The 16,780-nt window shown below is 43.0% G+C and overlaps 1 protein-coding gene across 3 annotated transcripts in view; it reads left to right on the forward strand.

Annotated features, from left to right (window-relative positions):
* Window positions 1-16,780, forward strand: part of FAT4 (FAT atypical cadherin 4) — a 153,734-nt gene that overhangs the window by 109,379 nt on the left and 27,575 nt on the right. For all 3 annotated transcript variants that reach the window (XM_053658327.1, XM_053658328.1, XM_037129859.2), the window contains exons 10-11: window positions 6,288-6,392; window positions 10,385-10,692. In XM_053658327.1, the coding sequence (XP_053514302.1) occupies window positions 6,288-6,392; window positions 10,385-10,692 (413 nt within the window). The remainder of the gene's footprint in view (window positions 1-6,287; window positions 6,393-10,384; window positions 10,693-16,780) is intronic.

Raw genomic sequence — 16,780 nt, forward strand, 5'->3', positions numbered from 1 at the left:
TATGTGAATTCCAGAGTGCGGGCTTCTGGGACGTCACCTAACCTCGCTGACCTTCAGCATCTCCATCCGTAAAATGGGTATAGTCGCACTTCTGTCTTAGCATTGTTGTGTTGAGTAAAAATGAAGTTTCGAAAACACCTGGCACCAAATCTAGCACTCACAAGTGGTGAGGACAATTAGTGGCATCTGTGGTGGGTCAATGCAGTAGCAGTGGGGACAGAGGTGAGCCACAGACTCTGAGAGGACAAGAGAACTTAATGGCACCAGGGCGGTGTGAGTCCTCCCAGAGCTAGAGTCTTAGGACCATGAATCATGGGGCTTCATGCGTGTTGTGAGTTCGAGGTTTCTAAAAACCCTCCCCTGACCCTTGGCGAACAAAAAAGTTGCTTCTTCCACTGGGAATTCAACAGTAAAGATGGTTGCTTTGTCTCATGTTTGTATACTCATTCACACTTCCATGTAGGGTGAGCTTACACTCAGCCCTATGGAGAAAGTGTGTGCGTTTGGTAGTAGGTAGGGGGTCAGGGAGTATGTCCCGTGGGCGGGAGACGAGGCCCCGCATGCCGATTTCAGCAAGCCTGTTCCCATCGCCTCTTTCTGGTGTGTTTCTTTCTTGTTTCATTTTATGTACTTTGCAAACTTTTCTAAAGGTGTGGTTGAAAAATTTAGGAAAGCCCTTCTTTTAATTATGAAATATGAGTAACATTTATCAAGTGGCCATCTAAGCATTGCTTAAAGCTTGCATCCGAGATGTTGTTATTCACTTGGTTATTCATTTAGTTCTCCTTATAACTCTATGAAGAATTATTATTCCCATTTCAAAAGCAAAAACCACGTATCTTAGGAGGACTTAAAGAGGTAACTAGCTGGTCTCCAGCATGGTGCAGAAATGGTCTAATTGCATTTTGACCATGAGCTTGACTCAAGACCCTCTGCTTTTGGTATGCACGCCACACTTCCTCACACTTCCTCACACTTCCATGTGCCCTTCCTGTAGAGTATGATGGCAAGTCCATGATATCTTCAAAGAATTTTCTGTGCGGGTTTCTACTTGGTCCTCACAAAAAGCCTCTGAGATCATGTATTAGTCTGAGACCACTCAGGAGCTGAAATTACTGTAGGATTTTCAGGTAGAAAGGTATACAACACAAGGGAAAAACTTACAAAATGTTCAAACTGGCTTAGCGCAAAGGTCAGGAAAATTCACTAACATAATCCAAACTCGCGCCCAGCCGGAAGGGAGTCTGGAGAAGGCAGTGTTCCCACTCCCAGCGCCTGTAATACAGGAGGGCAGAAGTGGTGCCAGGGTCGGCTGGTGATACCTGGCTGGGGAAGATACTGCCCGGACTCCTGTCTTATGTTGTAGAAAACTGAGCCCACACTGGTGACTCTAAGGGAAGCTGCCAAAGCCTAGACCATCACTGCTTTCTGTCCAGGAAGTCCCTTGAAGTCGTGTGTTGATTTTACCTGCCGCCCCTCATCAGAGCTCACATTAGTTTCCACTCGCTTCATCAGAGATAACCCAGGAATGATGTAAACACACATGAAATTGAACCACTAATATGGATCCTAAGTTTTTAAAAAAAATCATGCAATTCATTATTCCAAATTCTCTATGCAGAGTGCATCCTGTAAAACTAGCAGGTAACCAAAGTCTGATAGTTTTGTTTCTTTGTTTTGCAGGAGACAGTATAACAAAAAGAATACAGTGACAAATTATTAATGTACACACCACATTAGGAACGCACCGCTTTCGTGCCTGTCTGTCTAAGGGTCTTTGCCAAGGTAATCCTGCAGGCTGGCGGTGAGCTGCCCTGTCCAGCTGGTCTTTGCCAGGTGGCCTGGCTCAGGAAGGTGGAGCTCCTGTGCCGAACACCCAACACAGCCAATCAGAGCCGAGAAGCCTTCAGACCTAATTCATGCTTAAGCATAAGTGTCTCAGAGAATGAATTTTTAAAAACACTCATCCAGCTCGGACTCCTGAACATGAACCACGCACTAGGGCCTTAACTAAGCTGTCTTCAAAGCCTGTGCATGTTCCGATATTCTGGGGTCATCAGAATTACTTCAAATCACCAAGGTTTTCATACTGTGTTTACTTTTGTGGACTTTCCCCCTGCCCTTTTTCAGTGATTTTTGAAGTCTTTGGCATCCAGAATAGGAGCTGTGAGACTTTCTTAAATTTCTGTGTAAAATAATTCTCAGCCACTACCTCCCATCACACACACATACACACACTCACACACGTATGTACTCACACTAACACACATTCAAACGTACTCACACACATACTCTAAGACATAGTCATACACTTACAGACACACACTTGCACGCTCCTCACAGACTCATACACACCACTGCATACTTCATGTGGAGCTAGAAATTGTGCGAAAGAGTATGAATGAGTGGCTTATGTATGAATCCATGCAGACTGATTCTACGGATCCCCTGGGCTGCTAGGACGCATCCATTTTCATTGTCAACAATTCACACTCTCATGTGCTGTGAAACTTCTGGCATCTCAACACCTTCTACCTGTGATAAATACCGTACGTCAGCACAGTTAGCTGAGGGATGTCAGGGCAGTGAGACCAGTTTATTTTCCGAAACAGCTGCTGACACTCAATGCACCTTCATAGAAACAGACTCCTCAGCCGCCCTGCTCCGTGGAGGCCTTCCCGGTCTCTTCCTGCCTCAAGGTGCCAACACATACCGGTCACTGGTTTGCAGCACTAAGTAAGTTAATGATCCAAGATTTTGTTTCACGGAGCTTCAACCCATCAAATTATTTTCCCCGGAAGCGTGTTAGAGAAATCCAAACTGCTGCATTCCAATAATCACTGTGTCGTCAACACTGGAATTAAAGTAGACGGACATGTGCAGAACAAAGCAGTCTGTTGCTGAGTTCCAGTTGGGTAATTGCGCATGCGTGAATGTTCCAAACCCAGGACATTTGCATTTATGAGCCTCCTTCTGATTTGAGGTAAAATTATGACCTCTTTCCCCTCACATAAAAAAAGTCCTTTTAATAATCATTTAAATCGCATTGAGTTTTCAAACTCTGTCTTTGGATCTTCATTTCTAGCAATGGCAAACACTACCAAATTTATGAATTGAGAAAAATATTACAAATTAAATGGATCCTCAAACTAAATGTTTGAGTGGTAAATAATTTACATGTGCTACCACCCTACACATAAGACTGTTTTTCCAAAACTTAAACTCCTGACTTTCACTCCTACCAAAGTCATTTTTGATAATTGCCAAGGAAAAATAAGAAAATAAAACCCTTTTAATTAAAGGCTTAAATGAAAATTTGATTTTTTCTCTTACTATGTTTATTGGTGTATACACAAAGAATCAGATTCAACTGAGAATTTATTTTAACCTTTAAAGGAAATTTATTCTAAAACTAATATTTTCTTAGATTGTAGTTACTGCTATTTCTGTTTCATTATATGTTTTAATAGAGTATTTCTGGGTCTGTTGGGTGTCTTCCACCCCTCCATTTGAATTAATTGTCATAGCCTTAAGTTGATATTTAAATTAAATTCAAATGTCTGTGTTAAAACCTCATTTTGTGAGGGGTAAATAAGACAATTAATTTATATAAACCCCCCAAAACTTTAAATTTCCTTTATTGTTGCTGATTTTTGTTGTTTAAATCAACATTTAAAAAGTGATTTTTTTTCAAACAGGATTCAGGAAGAATATATTTGAGAGACAGGATTAATGATTTGGGTTTTTATACTCCCATATTTTTCTTGGGGACACTTTATTCAAATGTTTGAGTAACGTGTCATTATGGTGTCCCCTAAAGTGGTTACCCTTTGTTTTCCCATTTCCAGTCTCCACTCTGTTAAGTCTGTAATTTTGTAACCCACTTATAGTTTTTCATGATATAAAGGTTATACTGAGCACAGTTGTAAAGTATATTCATCTAAGGATTTAATACATGCTACTTTTAACACAACTCTGGAAGAAACTATCAAAAAAAAAAAATGAAACCTCACTTAGTCCGATAACACATTGGGGCAATTACGTCTGTTCTTACAGTAGGCAGAAAATGGTAGAAGTTGTGACTTCCTCATGGCAAATACGCGATCAAAGGTGTAGCCAGTAGGTCTTAATTTATTCTCTCTTGGTGATAGATATTCTATAAAGGAAAAAAAAAGCCCTTTAGAATGATTTGTCTCGAATCCAGTTGGAAAACACCGCAGGAGAGAGTTCGCCTCTACACTGCGTCTCTTTGGGGGAGTTTTTCACAGGCTGAGGGTAGCGTTGTCCTGCCGGAGTCTCCAATGTGACGCATCAGTACAATACTTAAAATGTAATTTCTGTGCTTCTAAATCGGTACTTGTTTATTTTCATGCCTTCCCCTTGGAGTAGGAAGGTATTCTGAAATTGTTAGTGTTTTGCCTTGTAAGGAGGTTCCCAGTTTTATTTATGAAGGAAAGAATGCTGTGTTTGTGACCCCATGATGCTGAGTGAAACATGTTTGTTAGCGGTGTCATGAGGTCTGACTCACACTAGAAACTTCAGACCAGAACCACTGTGGCCACATAATCAGGCTGCAAAACCAGAACCAGGCAGGAACTTTGACTGAGTTTAGAGCAGATTTGTGATGAAGTGGATGTCAATGCTCAACAGTAAGTCTTGATTGTACCCATCAAACTCACATGTTTCCATGGGACATAAAAGCATTAGTGCGATCATGCTGGGAAGTAGAAAAAAGCTTTACAGGAACAAACTCTATTCAGTTAAATAAGTCATTGAACCCTTCTGTCAAGGAATGGAAATTAAGAACTCAGCCCCATTACATTGTTTCTTAAACTCACAAAACCAGAAACTCTTCTAATAATTACATATCATATGCATCTAATAATATCATGTAATCAGTCAAATAGTCATTTAGCGGTACCAAAACACATTTAGGTTTACATAAGAAAAGAATACCACCACAACTACAACAAAAACAAATGGGACTCGCATTCTGCGCTCAAATGTGACTGCAGAGTGATTAACTGCTGAGTGATAACTGTGAAACCTGGGTGTGAGAGCCAGCCTGTTATCCCTCAGTTGGTGCTGTGCTGTTACCATTTCTTTGGTAAGATACTAGTCTCATAGGACCTCTCCTCCTTCATCTGTGAATGGAAACGTTCCCTTTTGACTGTGTCATTCCCCCCACTGCAATGGCAACACTGCGTTAAGACCCTTGACTGTTTTCATGACTGCAACAGCCCCAACTTCTCGCAGGCCTAGTTCATCTTCAGTGCTCAGCCAAGACTGGTTGAGTCAACGTATAAAGATGGTGTGTGAGAGAAAAGTCTTTATAAACTGAAAACTATGCAGGTTAGGTACTGCTGGTTTGGGAAAAGACAAAGTATTCGTAATCCATAGTCAAGAATACATCTCGATAAGCATTTGAAAATATATCGGATGTGTTTTCTTATGTCTCATTCTGCTTTACAACAGGTAGGCCTGCCTAGAGTCAAGGGCCACTTCTCGGGAGTGAAAGGACTGTAGTTGGACGAACTAAATGAGATGAATTACTTTTAACAAATCCGAGTCAAGGAAGTCTCTACAGTTATAAAATGGGGAAAATGTAGCAACACAACTTGATGGACTGCTGCTCAGCCATAAAAAAAAAAAAAAAGAAGAAACTTGTGCCCTTTGTGACAGTATGGGTGGACCTGGAGAACACTACGCTAAGTGAAATAAGCCAGTGGGAGAGAGACAAATACCATATGACTTCACTCACATGTGACATCTAATGGACAAAGTGACCTAATAAGGACATGGGGGCAGACTCATAGGTGGAGAGCAGGATGACAGCTAGTTTGTGGGGGGAGGGGGGAAGGGACTGAGCAAAAAGGAAAAGGCACTCATGGACACGGACAACAGTGTGGGGACTGCTGGGGTATAAGGGGACTAAATGGTAAGGGAAAAATACAATAAAGATTTAAACAATTTAAAAAGGAGGAAAAGAAGGTAAGTTTAGTGGAAGTATTGAAATATGTTCACCATGTGTGATGTCCCTGAGAACAGTAATTCCTTTCAAGACGTACATATTACTTCCTAATACCACGATGCATGTCTTTACAATGGGACTAAATAAGGGTTTGAATTCTAAGAGAGTCCAGTGTCCTCATGTCAAGTAAAATGTTCTCGTATTTCTTTTCTTCAAGATGTAATGTCTCAGGATAGATTTCTACATATGGTCATGAGTGGTGCTGTTAACATATTTATGCATCAGATTTTTTTTAAATGAATTTGTTGCTTTTCAGGAAAACTGTGCGAATCTTCGGTCAACCACTGTGAATGCAACCCCTGCTTTAATGGCGGTTCCTGCCAGAGCGGTGTGGAGTCCTACTACTGCCACTGTCCCTTCGGTGAGTGCAGCTCTGCTGGCCACAGGGAGCAGCGGTGCATTCGTTAAAAAAATGCATTTATTTACTTTTAGACAGAGACCGAGGGAGGGAGAGAGGGAGCGAAACATCAAAGTGTGGTTGCTTCTGGCACACCCCCTGCTGGGGAACCTGAACTGCAACCCAGGCACATTCCCAGCCACCAGTTTGACTGGGAATTGAACTGGTGACCCTTTGGTTCACAGGCCAGCTCTCACCCACTGAGCCAACACCATTGACAGTATCAATGCATTTTGACTTGCAGGTCATCAATTTTGTTTTATGGCGTCCCTGAATGATTCAGAAAATATTAAATGTTTTAGACAGGAGGTTTTGGCAAAATGAAATCTCAAAAGTTTAATATTCTTAAAAGTTATTTATGGAAATCTCACTGAATATATTGCTTTGATCATTATCAGAAAAATAATCAACTGAAGAGAACTGAATTTGATGTTGTGTTCTCGGGACACTTCCCCTCAAATATTTATGGATGTCCTTTTTTTTAACCTACCAAGTGAAAAAATCTTCCAGCTACTAGTCAACATCATTCTCTATTTCAAATCTTTAAAAATAATCCATCAAAATGATTTTTTGTTTTGTTTTGCTTTTGTGTTTTACATTAACTTAGCCACTGTGTTAGAAGGCTTTAGTAACCACAGTTTTCAAGATAGGCTTTTTGTAGATAGTATCAGCATAACTAATCAAAAGTCATGCTGTGTTCTTTTGTGGAAGGACGTTGTTAGAGTTTTTTTGTTGTTGTTTTTATACACATACACATATATTTGACATAGTGAAATGAACTAAAAGGCTCCTTCCGGGTGGCATTCGCATGTTGCCCAGCACCGAGACAGTCACGGGCTATGAGAAAAGCTTTGGAGGAAGCTCTCATTTTACCTTGACTTGTCTCATAGGTTTGTGATCATTCCATTATTTTAAAGACTGACTTGCCCTACACTGTACTGTCCATCTCCAGGTGCCCTGCAGTGGGTAGAGACCCTCAGTAAGCAAACGAGGAGGAAGGTAGTTTTCCGGTCTTTCCCTGGATGTGTTACTGTGGACCTGAAAAGTGAATCCCAATGTAGAGAATGGAACTTAAAAATAATCAGAGGTTTCTAGTAACCATTAAAATGTACAGTGAATCCATTTTCAAATAAGTCCACATCTAGTTGTTTTTATAAAACATATACAAAGAATAATAAAGAAAAACAGAATATAAAAACCTGTCATTATGAGCCATGCATTTTAACAATGGTTCTGAGGCCCAGACATTGACGGTTTTTCATCAACTCAAAACATGAAAATGAAACAAAACTATCCCGAGGTGATAGAGTGACTAGAAAATTTTGTTTTCAGTCCAATAGGACATTCAGAGTGTCCTTCTCTTTAAAAATTTATTTGAGATTCTCACAGATGCTTCCCATGAAACAGAGAAAGGTAGATCAAGGTGAGAATGACCACAACTTTCACTCTCCTGCAACTTCTTTCTTTCCGTGATACTTTGTAGTCCCACAGGGTGCTGTTTTCCACATGTAACCACACCCAGGTTCATGGTTTAACTTAAGTTTTGGAATAAAAGGTAAGCGGATTGGAGTGGGAAGTGGAAAAATGATTCTAGGTGACTGGACAAAGGTTGTTCATGTTTTTAGAGATTCCTTTGCCTTCCAGTGACAAATATGAGGATTGCGACTGATACTAACTCCGAACAAACTGTCGCTGCAGTGTGGCTGAGACACCCGTCATCACCCGTTGGGTGGAAGTGTTTGGGGGTCCCCACCCACCTAGAGCTCTGGGGGAAGGGGAGAAGCACGACCATGTAAATTAAAGCAGAGGCGGACCCTGTGTGGCTGCCAGTACAGGTTTCTCTCCCTGTTCTTAACAGTGCCCAAAATGAAAAAAATTATTTAAACTAGATATTGTCAGACAACAGCAGCACTTATAAAACAAAAAACTCAAATCAGTAATTCATGATTTGAAACAGAGAATTAAAAGGAAAATGTCTCTCCCTTTTCCAATTGAACGTGAGTGACTCACACATGACAGTGGTGGAGGGCGGCCTCAGCCAACAGCTGCAGGGAGCTGCCCTTGGAGCCTAGAAAACATCTCACCTGGAATTCCGAACTTGGGACAAGTCTCCACCATTCACCTTCTCAACAGTGAAAGATTTGTTGTTTGGATTTCCTAGTAAAGTTTAGATGTTTTAGATTCTATTCTAGAAAAAAAAAACCCATAACATTCTTAAGATCTTTATAAAGAGAGCCTATATATTTAAAGCTTCATATAAATGTATATATGTATAACTTTATATATATATATATATATACACACACAGATACATACACATACACAAGATCCCTGATTAGGGTAATTTTAATAGTTGCTGTTGACTTTTATGTAGGTTTATTTTGTGGCATTTCACTTGGAAGGCAGCTTTAAAGTTCTCATTAAATTTTATTATATTTCAAAAACAAATGTTTACCTTTTTCTAGAAACAATACCAAAACTCCTTAAAAAATATATTCCATATAGAAATATTTTTATGTCTGGATATATAGTATTACTTTCAGTTAAAATGTCAACATCTTTCTGGGATCTACATATACTTTCTAAATATATGAATATACAACTTAAGCACATTTCCATAGATATATTGAAATTTAATCAGAAGAGAGTCAAACACATATGAAAGAGTTTCTTCAATTATCTAATTTGTATGATTTATTTTTGCTTTTTCTTTAATGTTGGCTACTTCTTCTGCATATGTAAGGTATAATGTTTAAGATAAATAAATTTTAAAGTTTTATTGTATATGAACATACTTTATAGTTACAACATAAAATATAGATACTATATGACAGATAAGATATATTTATGATATAAAAGTATAGTATATATGATATATACTATATAATTCCTTTGCCTTTTTTAAAACTTCAGTTAATAATGAATATTATTTCAGCCTTGACAGAAGAAGAAGACAAACACATGCTTTTATAGCAGCTACCAGGCTGTAGTTCAGCAAAACTAGACAATCAGTAGATTTGGCCTCAGTCATTGGCTCTGAATCCCACAGTTCTGTAGCCTCGGGCGAGTTTTAAATATCCTATAAAATAACGGCATGGGTTCCTTCTGGCCGAACAATTCCCTGACTCTCAATGTAACACATTTACAAGAGATGTGTAGCCAAAATTAAGGAGTGAAACCTTTGCAAGCTAATAGGAGTCATGATGTATTGGCATGGATTAATATTCCAATCATTTGCTACAGTCTACTAATATTTGTGGGAAAAGAATTTTGGCATAGCATTGTAACATCAATAAAACTCATTTTTCAAGTTTGAAAAAGAACCAGCACAAACAAATGGGAATGCTGGACCTTGGAAAAATAGAAAGCTATTTCCAAGGAGCCTGGTAGAACTCATACCCTAAGTGGGCATGAGACAAGGAGGAGCTAAAAACAAAGACAGTTACTTCCCTAAAAGCAGTGAGTCCCTTCCTTAATTTTGTGATCCTTAAAGATACACAAGTGCAGGAACTGATTTTTTTTAAATCAGAACAAACTTTACCACGTTTACCTGAATTAAAATTGTTTTTCAGAACTATGTGTAATGAAGGAAAGTATCTTCTTTGAAAATTATAGCATGTTAGAACTTGAAAAAGGTTGACCAACTGATGTTAAAAGTTTTCCAGGAAGGAAACCTTTTCAGACAGACTCCGTTTCCCTAATTCTAATTTTTAGAATTGGTGCACACTGAGACGTGCTCCCTCATGGGCCAGTGGAAAGCAATTAAACTAGCGTGTCATCTCTGTTATGTGTTTTAAAAAAATCAATCCATTCTATTTCCATTTAATTTAGGTAGTATTCTTTGGGGAGTAATAAAAAAATGTGGTAAGTATAACTTAAAACTATGTTAATTAAAGTCATTTAATAAAACTTCACCAGGATTTGACATGTCGCTTTGCCCATCTCCCCACCCCCAGGTGTCTTTGGGAAACACTGTGAGCTGAACAGCTATGGATTTGAGGAGTTGTCCTACATGGAGTTTCCCAGCCTGGACCCCAATAACAACTACATTTATGTCAAATTCGCAACGATTAAAAGCCATGCTTTACTGCTTTACAACTATGACAACCAGACAGGGGACCGAGCAGAGTTTTTGGCCCTTGAAATTGCTGAAGAAAGACTAAGATTCTCCTACAATTTAGGCGGCGGTACATACAAACTCACCACCATGAAGAAGGTGTCGGATGGACAGTTTCACACCGTAATTGCCCGGAGAGCAGGAATGGTAAGGCGCTGATCATTTCCTAACACTAACAGGACAGCCTCGAAGGGGACAGTAGGTACCATCTCACTCCAACTCTGAGAGCATATGTAAGGCAGCTGTGTAGCTAAGATGTTGTCGGTAGACTGGTATATGGAAGAGATGATCTTGTCTGATACCTTCTAAGGTCTCTCTGAATTTCACAAGCATTTTTGCTTACATGTGGGGTTGGGAGCAAGAGAGAGAGAAAAGAAGAAGGTACTATGAGGCATGCCCACAGGGACAGAGAAAGAATTCTTTCAGTTTGTTTGTAATATGGGACCACGGTCATTGAGTTTTGAATAGTACTAAATGTAGGGGAAAACACTGTTGTCATAGTTACTTCAGTGGGAGGAAAAATGTCTCCCTACTTCTGAAAACATCCCAAATAAAGACCTACTAGATTCTGAACCTGACTTCTACAGTTCAAAGGGGTTTTGTTGGAAAATGGCAAAATCATCAGCTTCTCAGCTTTGAATCCTTTTGTAGACAGGATAGAAACTCCTCATTTGACAGCGGGACTGTTAAAAAAAATTAGCATTAAAGAAGATGTATTTAACTCTGAAGATTAAATTGCATGAGGTGCTACTCAAATTTCTTCAAGTTGCATCACCAAACTTTTAGAAAATAAGAAAAATATATTATATTAAATGCTAAGTTTGACTGATTATGATACCATTATTTAAGTTGTTTTTTCCTAAGCTGAGGCTTTCATAAATATCCATGTGATACCCCCAAGTTCACTGTGCTTGAAGGATCTCTAGAATGGTTGGGTACTTTGCACAGCATGCACAGAGAGATTTGTTAACATTCCTTTAGAAATAAATAGTCTATAGAAGCAACACAAATTGTATCATGAAACCTTAATACTGCCTATGAGAACTGTCACTCACTTTTATAGACTGACAATAATTTTTCCAACTTTTTTGAAAAATTATAAATTATTGAAAGCGTTAATGAAGTGGGGCATAAAAAGTCTTGTTAGAATTTAATATGATTTCCTTGAGAAGGTGGCAAGAAAAATATCTACATTGCTTGTGAGAGTTCATTGTATGAAGCATGTAATACATTGTAATAATTACATTGTAATAATTGATAGAAATAATTTAAAATACTTTAGCGAGTAATATTTGATGCACAATAACTGTACATTGGCCTCATTATTTCTGAAATGCAAGGTATTTAAGATATGCTTTTACAAATTTCCCATGTAAATATACATTTTTATGGACAATTCCTAAAAATCATGTGCAATATTGACGAAAATGGGAATATTAAGGAGATGAATAATTTCTATACATAACGGAAGGGACCTGATTCGGGAAGACCAAAAACCAGCTCTGTGACTTTGCGTGTAAGTAACAGGTGATGCTGGTCGACCTGCTTGACCTCCCCCTGCTACTTCCTATACTTTCTCTGCTTTTATTAAAGTGAACTGCAAACGATAACCATCCTTACAGATTAATACTTGCGTAGCAGAGTTGGCCCTTGAACAACTCCAGCCTCAACCGTGTGGGTCCACTTATACCTGGATTTTTTTTTCCACCAACACTGGTGGTGGTGCAGCCTATCAAGGCCTGACAGGGTCCAGGGATTCAGGCAGTTGGAAGAACACTCACTGAGCTGTGGGGACGTCCGCCACGGCTTTATTCATGAGTGGATGAGCAGCACACTCTGCATGTCTCCCTGCATGTCTCTGCGTGATACACATCGTGGCCCTTGCTCCCCAGCGTGGCAACCAGCAGGGAGCCCCTAGCTCCTCTTCAGTAGTAGAACAAACAAAGCTGGCAAAAAGCCAGAAGATTATATAACACAGCATAATTCGGCACATGCAGGCCCACTGCATGTTATGGGAACCATGTATCTGACCCAGTCTCAAGGCTATGGGAGCACTGCTGTCCTTAGACACCCAGACACCTGGGTGAGGAAGGCAGACTGCCTCCACTTACCCTACAACCCACCCCTTCTGGTTCCTCGCCTTACAGTCTCCATGAAGTTGTCTTCCATGAGCTTCCTTGGTGAGGAGGGCAGAGCCCTGCACCCAGAACCCACAACAACAGTACAGGCTACAGCAACAAGCCAGCAAAACACAAGCGCTGCCGCCCAGGGCAGCAAGAACCCATCACCTTTCAGTGGTCAGGGAGGCCCGCCATTCCAGCAAAGGATCGCCTGTCAGGCACACGATGACACAGGTCTCAGGGGCTAACGACAGTAAACCTAGACTAACACTGTGGTGAACACTGGGAACATACACACAGCCTTCTGCCCCGACTAGGGCACATACCCCACCTTGGGATGCAGCGAGCAATCTAAAGCCATATGATTTTGCAAGGCTACTTTCCTTAATTGATACAGTTCCTCATTTAACAGGCTTAAGGAACATGTGTTGCACACAGTGCACGAGCAGTGTGCAAAGCCAAAGCAGTCATCTCAGTCTCAGTGACTATAGCAGCAGCTTGAGGAGAAAAACAGCCAATGGGTAATACCACCAGGGAGTGCACTTTACCCGGTATCACACTTTAAATGCTTCCCAATTTGTGGGCTGGCTTTCAAGAGTTTTCGGAACTCAACCAGGCAGATAGGGCCATCCCCAAGTATAATGACCAGTCCAGTTTTCAGGCAGGTAAGACCACCCATGTGAGTTACACACCCACAGGGCTCCGGTAGGAGCTGCAGCTCATGCCTCCCAGAAATGCTCTATGGCACAGGTGGCCAACACAAGGCCCCCCACTTTGTTTTGCCCGGCACCTTGTTTCTACCCAGCGGCAGCACCAAGCTCCTTGCCCCTAGTTAAGGAGTAGTTACATTTATACTGTCCTAAAATTACATTCAGCCCTTTGAAGGCAACTGTGAGGCTGACATGGCCCCCGGTGACAATGAGTTTGATACCCCTGGTATAAAGTCTGAGTCTGACACAGACCTGTCGGAGTCTAGCCCACCTGGGCTTGTCCTTCAGGGTTCTCAGTGCAAAGGGGAGCCGGTCCAGCCAGCTCCATGGCCCCAGCTGTGAGCCACCCCAAGCCGTCCCATATAGAGTAGCCGCTAAACAGTCATACCACTGCTTGGCCCCAGCATAGATGTCAGCCCAGGTAGCACTCCACAAGGGATGTTCACTGTTCCGCTGGAGCCACATCCAATTTGAGACAGAAGCAGGAGAGATGCGTCATGGGAGGCTGGCCGATGTGCTCAGGGGGAGTTCAGTGCAGACCCAGCCTGCTGATTGGTCAGCTACTGGGGCATAGGTGTGAACCCTAAGCAATTACAGGCACCAGTAAAAGTAAGTCACAACCCTCAGGCAATATACAAGCAAGCTTCTGGTCGGCCAATAAGACAGTGGCTGGCAGAGGGGTCTTCCTGGGCATGAACACCAGACCTTTCCTGCTTCCACTGGGGTCTCAGCATCTGTTTGCAGTAACGGGAGAACTCGTAATAGGCCATAGGGAAATCACAAAGGCGTCACGAAGAAGCATTTCGTGGTCTGCTGGCCCTCAGTATGTCACCGTCAAGACTGGGGTCCTGTCCCAATCACCCAGGGCCCTATTTGTAAGTTTCTTTCCACCCCTTGGTCCCAAGGGGCAACAAGATCCAGCCAATACAAGTGAGGACTTTTACTTCCCAAGGCCCCATCCAAGAGGCTGTTTGCCCTCGCCCCAAGCCCTCTGGAGAGGGCAAGAGAATATTCCCGTTTTCCCATGCCTGGTTTCAGCAAGGCATCCTTAGTCTGCCCCTGCAGCTGAATTGGAGCTGCAGTCGGATGAAACAAGGCTTCCACCGGAGCTGGGCCCCCCTCCGACTCCTCTCATTTAGTCTGGAGGACAGTTCACAAGCGTTTTGCCCAACCCCTCAGCTGCAGGTCACAGGCCCTGCTTTGAGACCACTGTACCATTCAGGCATTTCAGCAGCTTGGGGACAATAGGCCACAGGAAATTTTCAGTCACTCTGCCAGTCCCGAGCCCATTGTTTTACCAAGGCCCCAGTAAAACGCATCCCTGATCACTTCCAATGACAAGGGGTCGCCCATAAGCAGCACATAATCACTCTAGCACAGCAGTCACTGCTTTCTGATCTGGGCGCCGTGCAGGGTGAGCAGCTGAAAGTCCTGTGGCGGTGTCCACACCCGTGATAGCAACTCTTATATCCCTCTGGCCTAGGTGGGGGCCCAATTACATCCACCTGCCACGGGGTCCATGGTACCTGTCTGCACACTACCTGTCCAGAGTCTCCTACAGGGCTTTGGGAATGCTCTCACAAGCAGAACACACAGGTCTCACACGCTTCTTGTACCTCTGCCAACGTAATTAGCCAATCCCTGGGTTCTGAGGGTGGACCACGTGGTCTTCTGCCCAGCATGTAAGAAGCGACTGTGTAGCCACTGGGCTACTTCCCTTCCTGAGGGACTGCCAGGTACTGTTTCCGGCCACCGCACCTTGTCCAGAGTATCAGCCTCGTCATGCCCAGGGGAAGCAAGAGAAGCATGTCCAGGAGCATGGTATGCAGTGATTTGTTTCTGGTGGCCCAACTCCCGTAAGTCTTGCCACAAAGCCTGTCCCCATCTATGATGGTCTATGCACGACCATTTATTTATTTGTGTGCCATGTAGAGACCCATAATGTCAGATCCCAGTACACTGCCCAACTATCTGTGCTAATAGTCAGGGGCGGGGCTTCACTGGCCGCCATCAGCCATACCGCTCAAAGTTCCGCCCACTGGCTGCTCTGTCCCACGCCAGTGTCAAACCAGATCGTGTCTGTCTCTGGTGGAACTGCTGCAGTGGTCCACGCAGCAGGCTGGGCCCCGCTGGCCCCATCAGCATACCGTGCATCTGAGGGAATAGGTGCCTGCCCCCCCTGGGAGGGGCAAGCTTCCATCTCTGCTCCAGGGACAAGGACAGCAGATTGCTCATCCCCATAAATAACTGGACCTAACACTTCCTGTAGCTCAGCTCATAAGCGGCCATGGACAGAGTACTCCTTTGTTGCAGATAAGCCCCCCGCTTGGCAAATGTGGGCGTCTGAGCTGTCCCACTGTGCAGCTAGGCCATCCAGTCCCGGACCCACCCTGCAATGGGCTACATCGTCCTAACTCTCTTGGGGGCAGTTTCTGTTATGGCCTCCGTGGCCAGCAGAACAGCACATACAGCAGCCATCTGCTTTTCAACTGCTTTTCTGCTCCCTTCCATAGCTGGGACCAGAAACCCAACGGTTGACACAGCCCTTCTGGTCACTGTCACAAACCCATCCAAAGCCTTCCTGTGTTACATGCATGTCTGGCTCACAGGGAGGAGCAGGATCCAAAGCATGCAAGGCCTGGACGTGCGTAATGATGCACTTTGCTCCTTGGAAGGCCTGTCCCGAGGTTGGGGTCCAGTCCCAGCTTGCTCCCTTTTCCACCAGGAATACAAGGGGCAAATGACCGGAGCGAGGTGAGCACACATGCTCTCTAGTACCCCAGCAGGCCCCAAAATGTCAGGAGCTGTTTCACAGTGGTAGGGGTCCAGTGTGCCTGATTCTTATCTGTTATCATATCAGGGATGACTTTTGTCTTACCTGACCAGACAGCTCCCAAGAATTTGACAGTCCAGGCCCCTGCAGCTTGGCTTCGATGATGGCCCAGCCAGCTGACTTCAAGTGTGACAGCACTTGAGTCACTGCCTTCTCTAACCTTTGCAAGAGGTTAGCAAGATGCCGTCGATGTAATGGAACAGATGTATCTCTGAAGGCCATGGCCACTTAGCCAGATTGTTCCCCCCAAGCCTGTGACAGACATTTGGGTTGTGCAAGTGCCCTCGAGGGAGCACGGTAAAAGTCCACTTCCCTTGTGGAGGCAAACTGGTCAAGGGAGGAAAAGGCATTGGCCAGGTCAGCTCCAAAGTGGTAGGCTCCCAGCCCATTAGTTCACCGGTCCATTGAGTCCACAGAAAGGCCAGCTGCATGCAGTAGAGGAATGACCTTGTCGAGCTCCCAGTATTCACCTTTCATTCTCCATGTGCCATCTGGCTTTTTTTTTTTACCAGCCACGCAGGAGAGTTCAAAGGACTGTGGGCGGCCCTGATTAGGCCCACCTGCTCCAATTC

The sequence above is a fragment of the Artibeus jamaicensis genome, unplaced genomic scaffold, assembly GCF_021234435.1.
Source record: "Artibeus jamaicensis isolate MK-2021 breed Jamaican fruit bat unplaced genomic scaffold, CSHL_Jam_final scaffold_537, whole genome shotgun sequence".
Taxonomy (NCBI): Eukaryota; Metazoa; Chordata; class Mammalia; order Chiroptera; family Phyllostomidae; genus Artibeus; species Artibeus jamaicensis.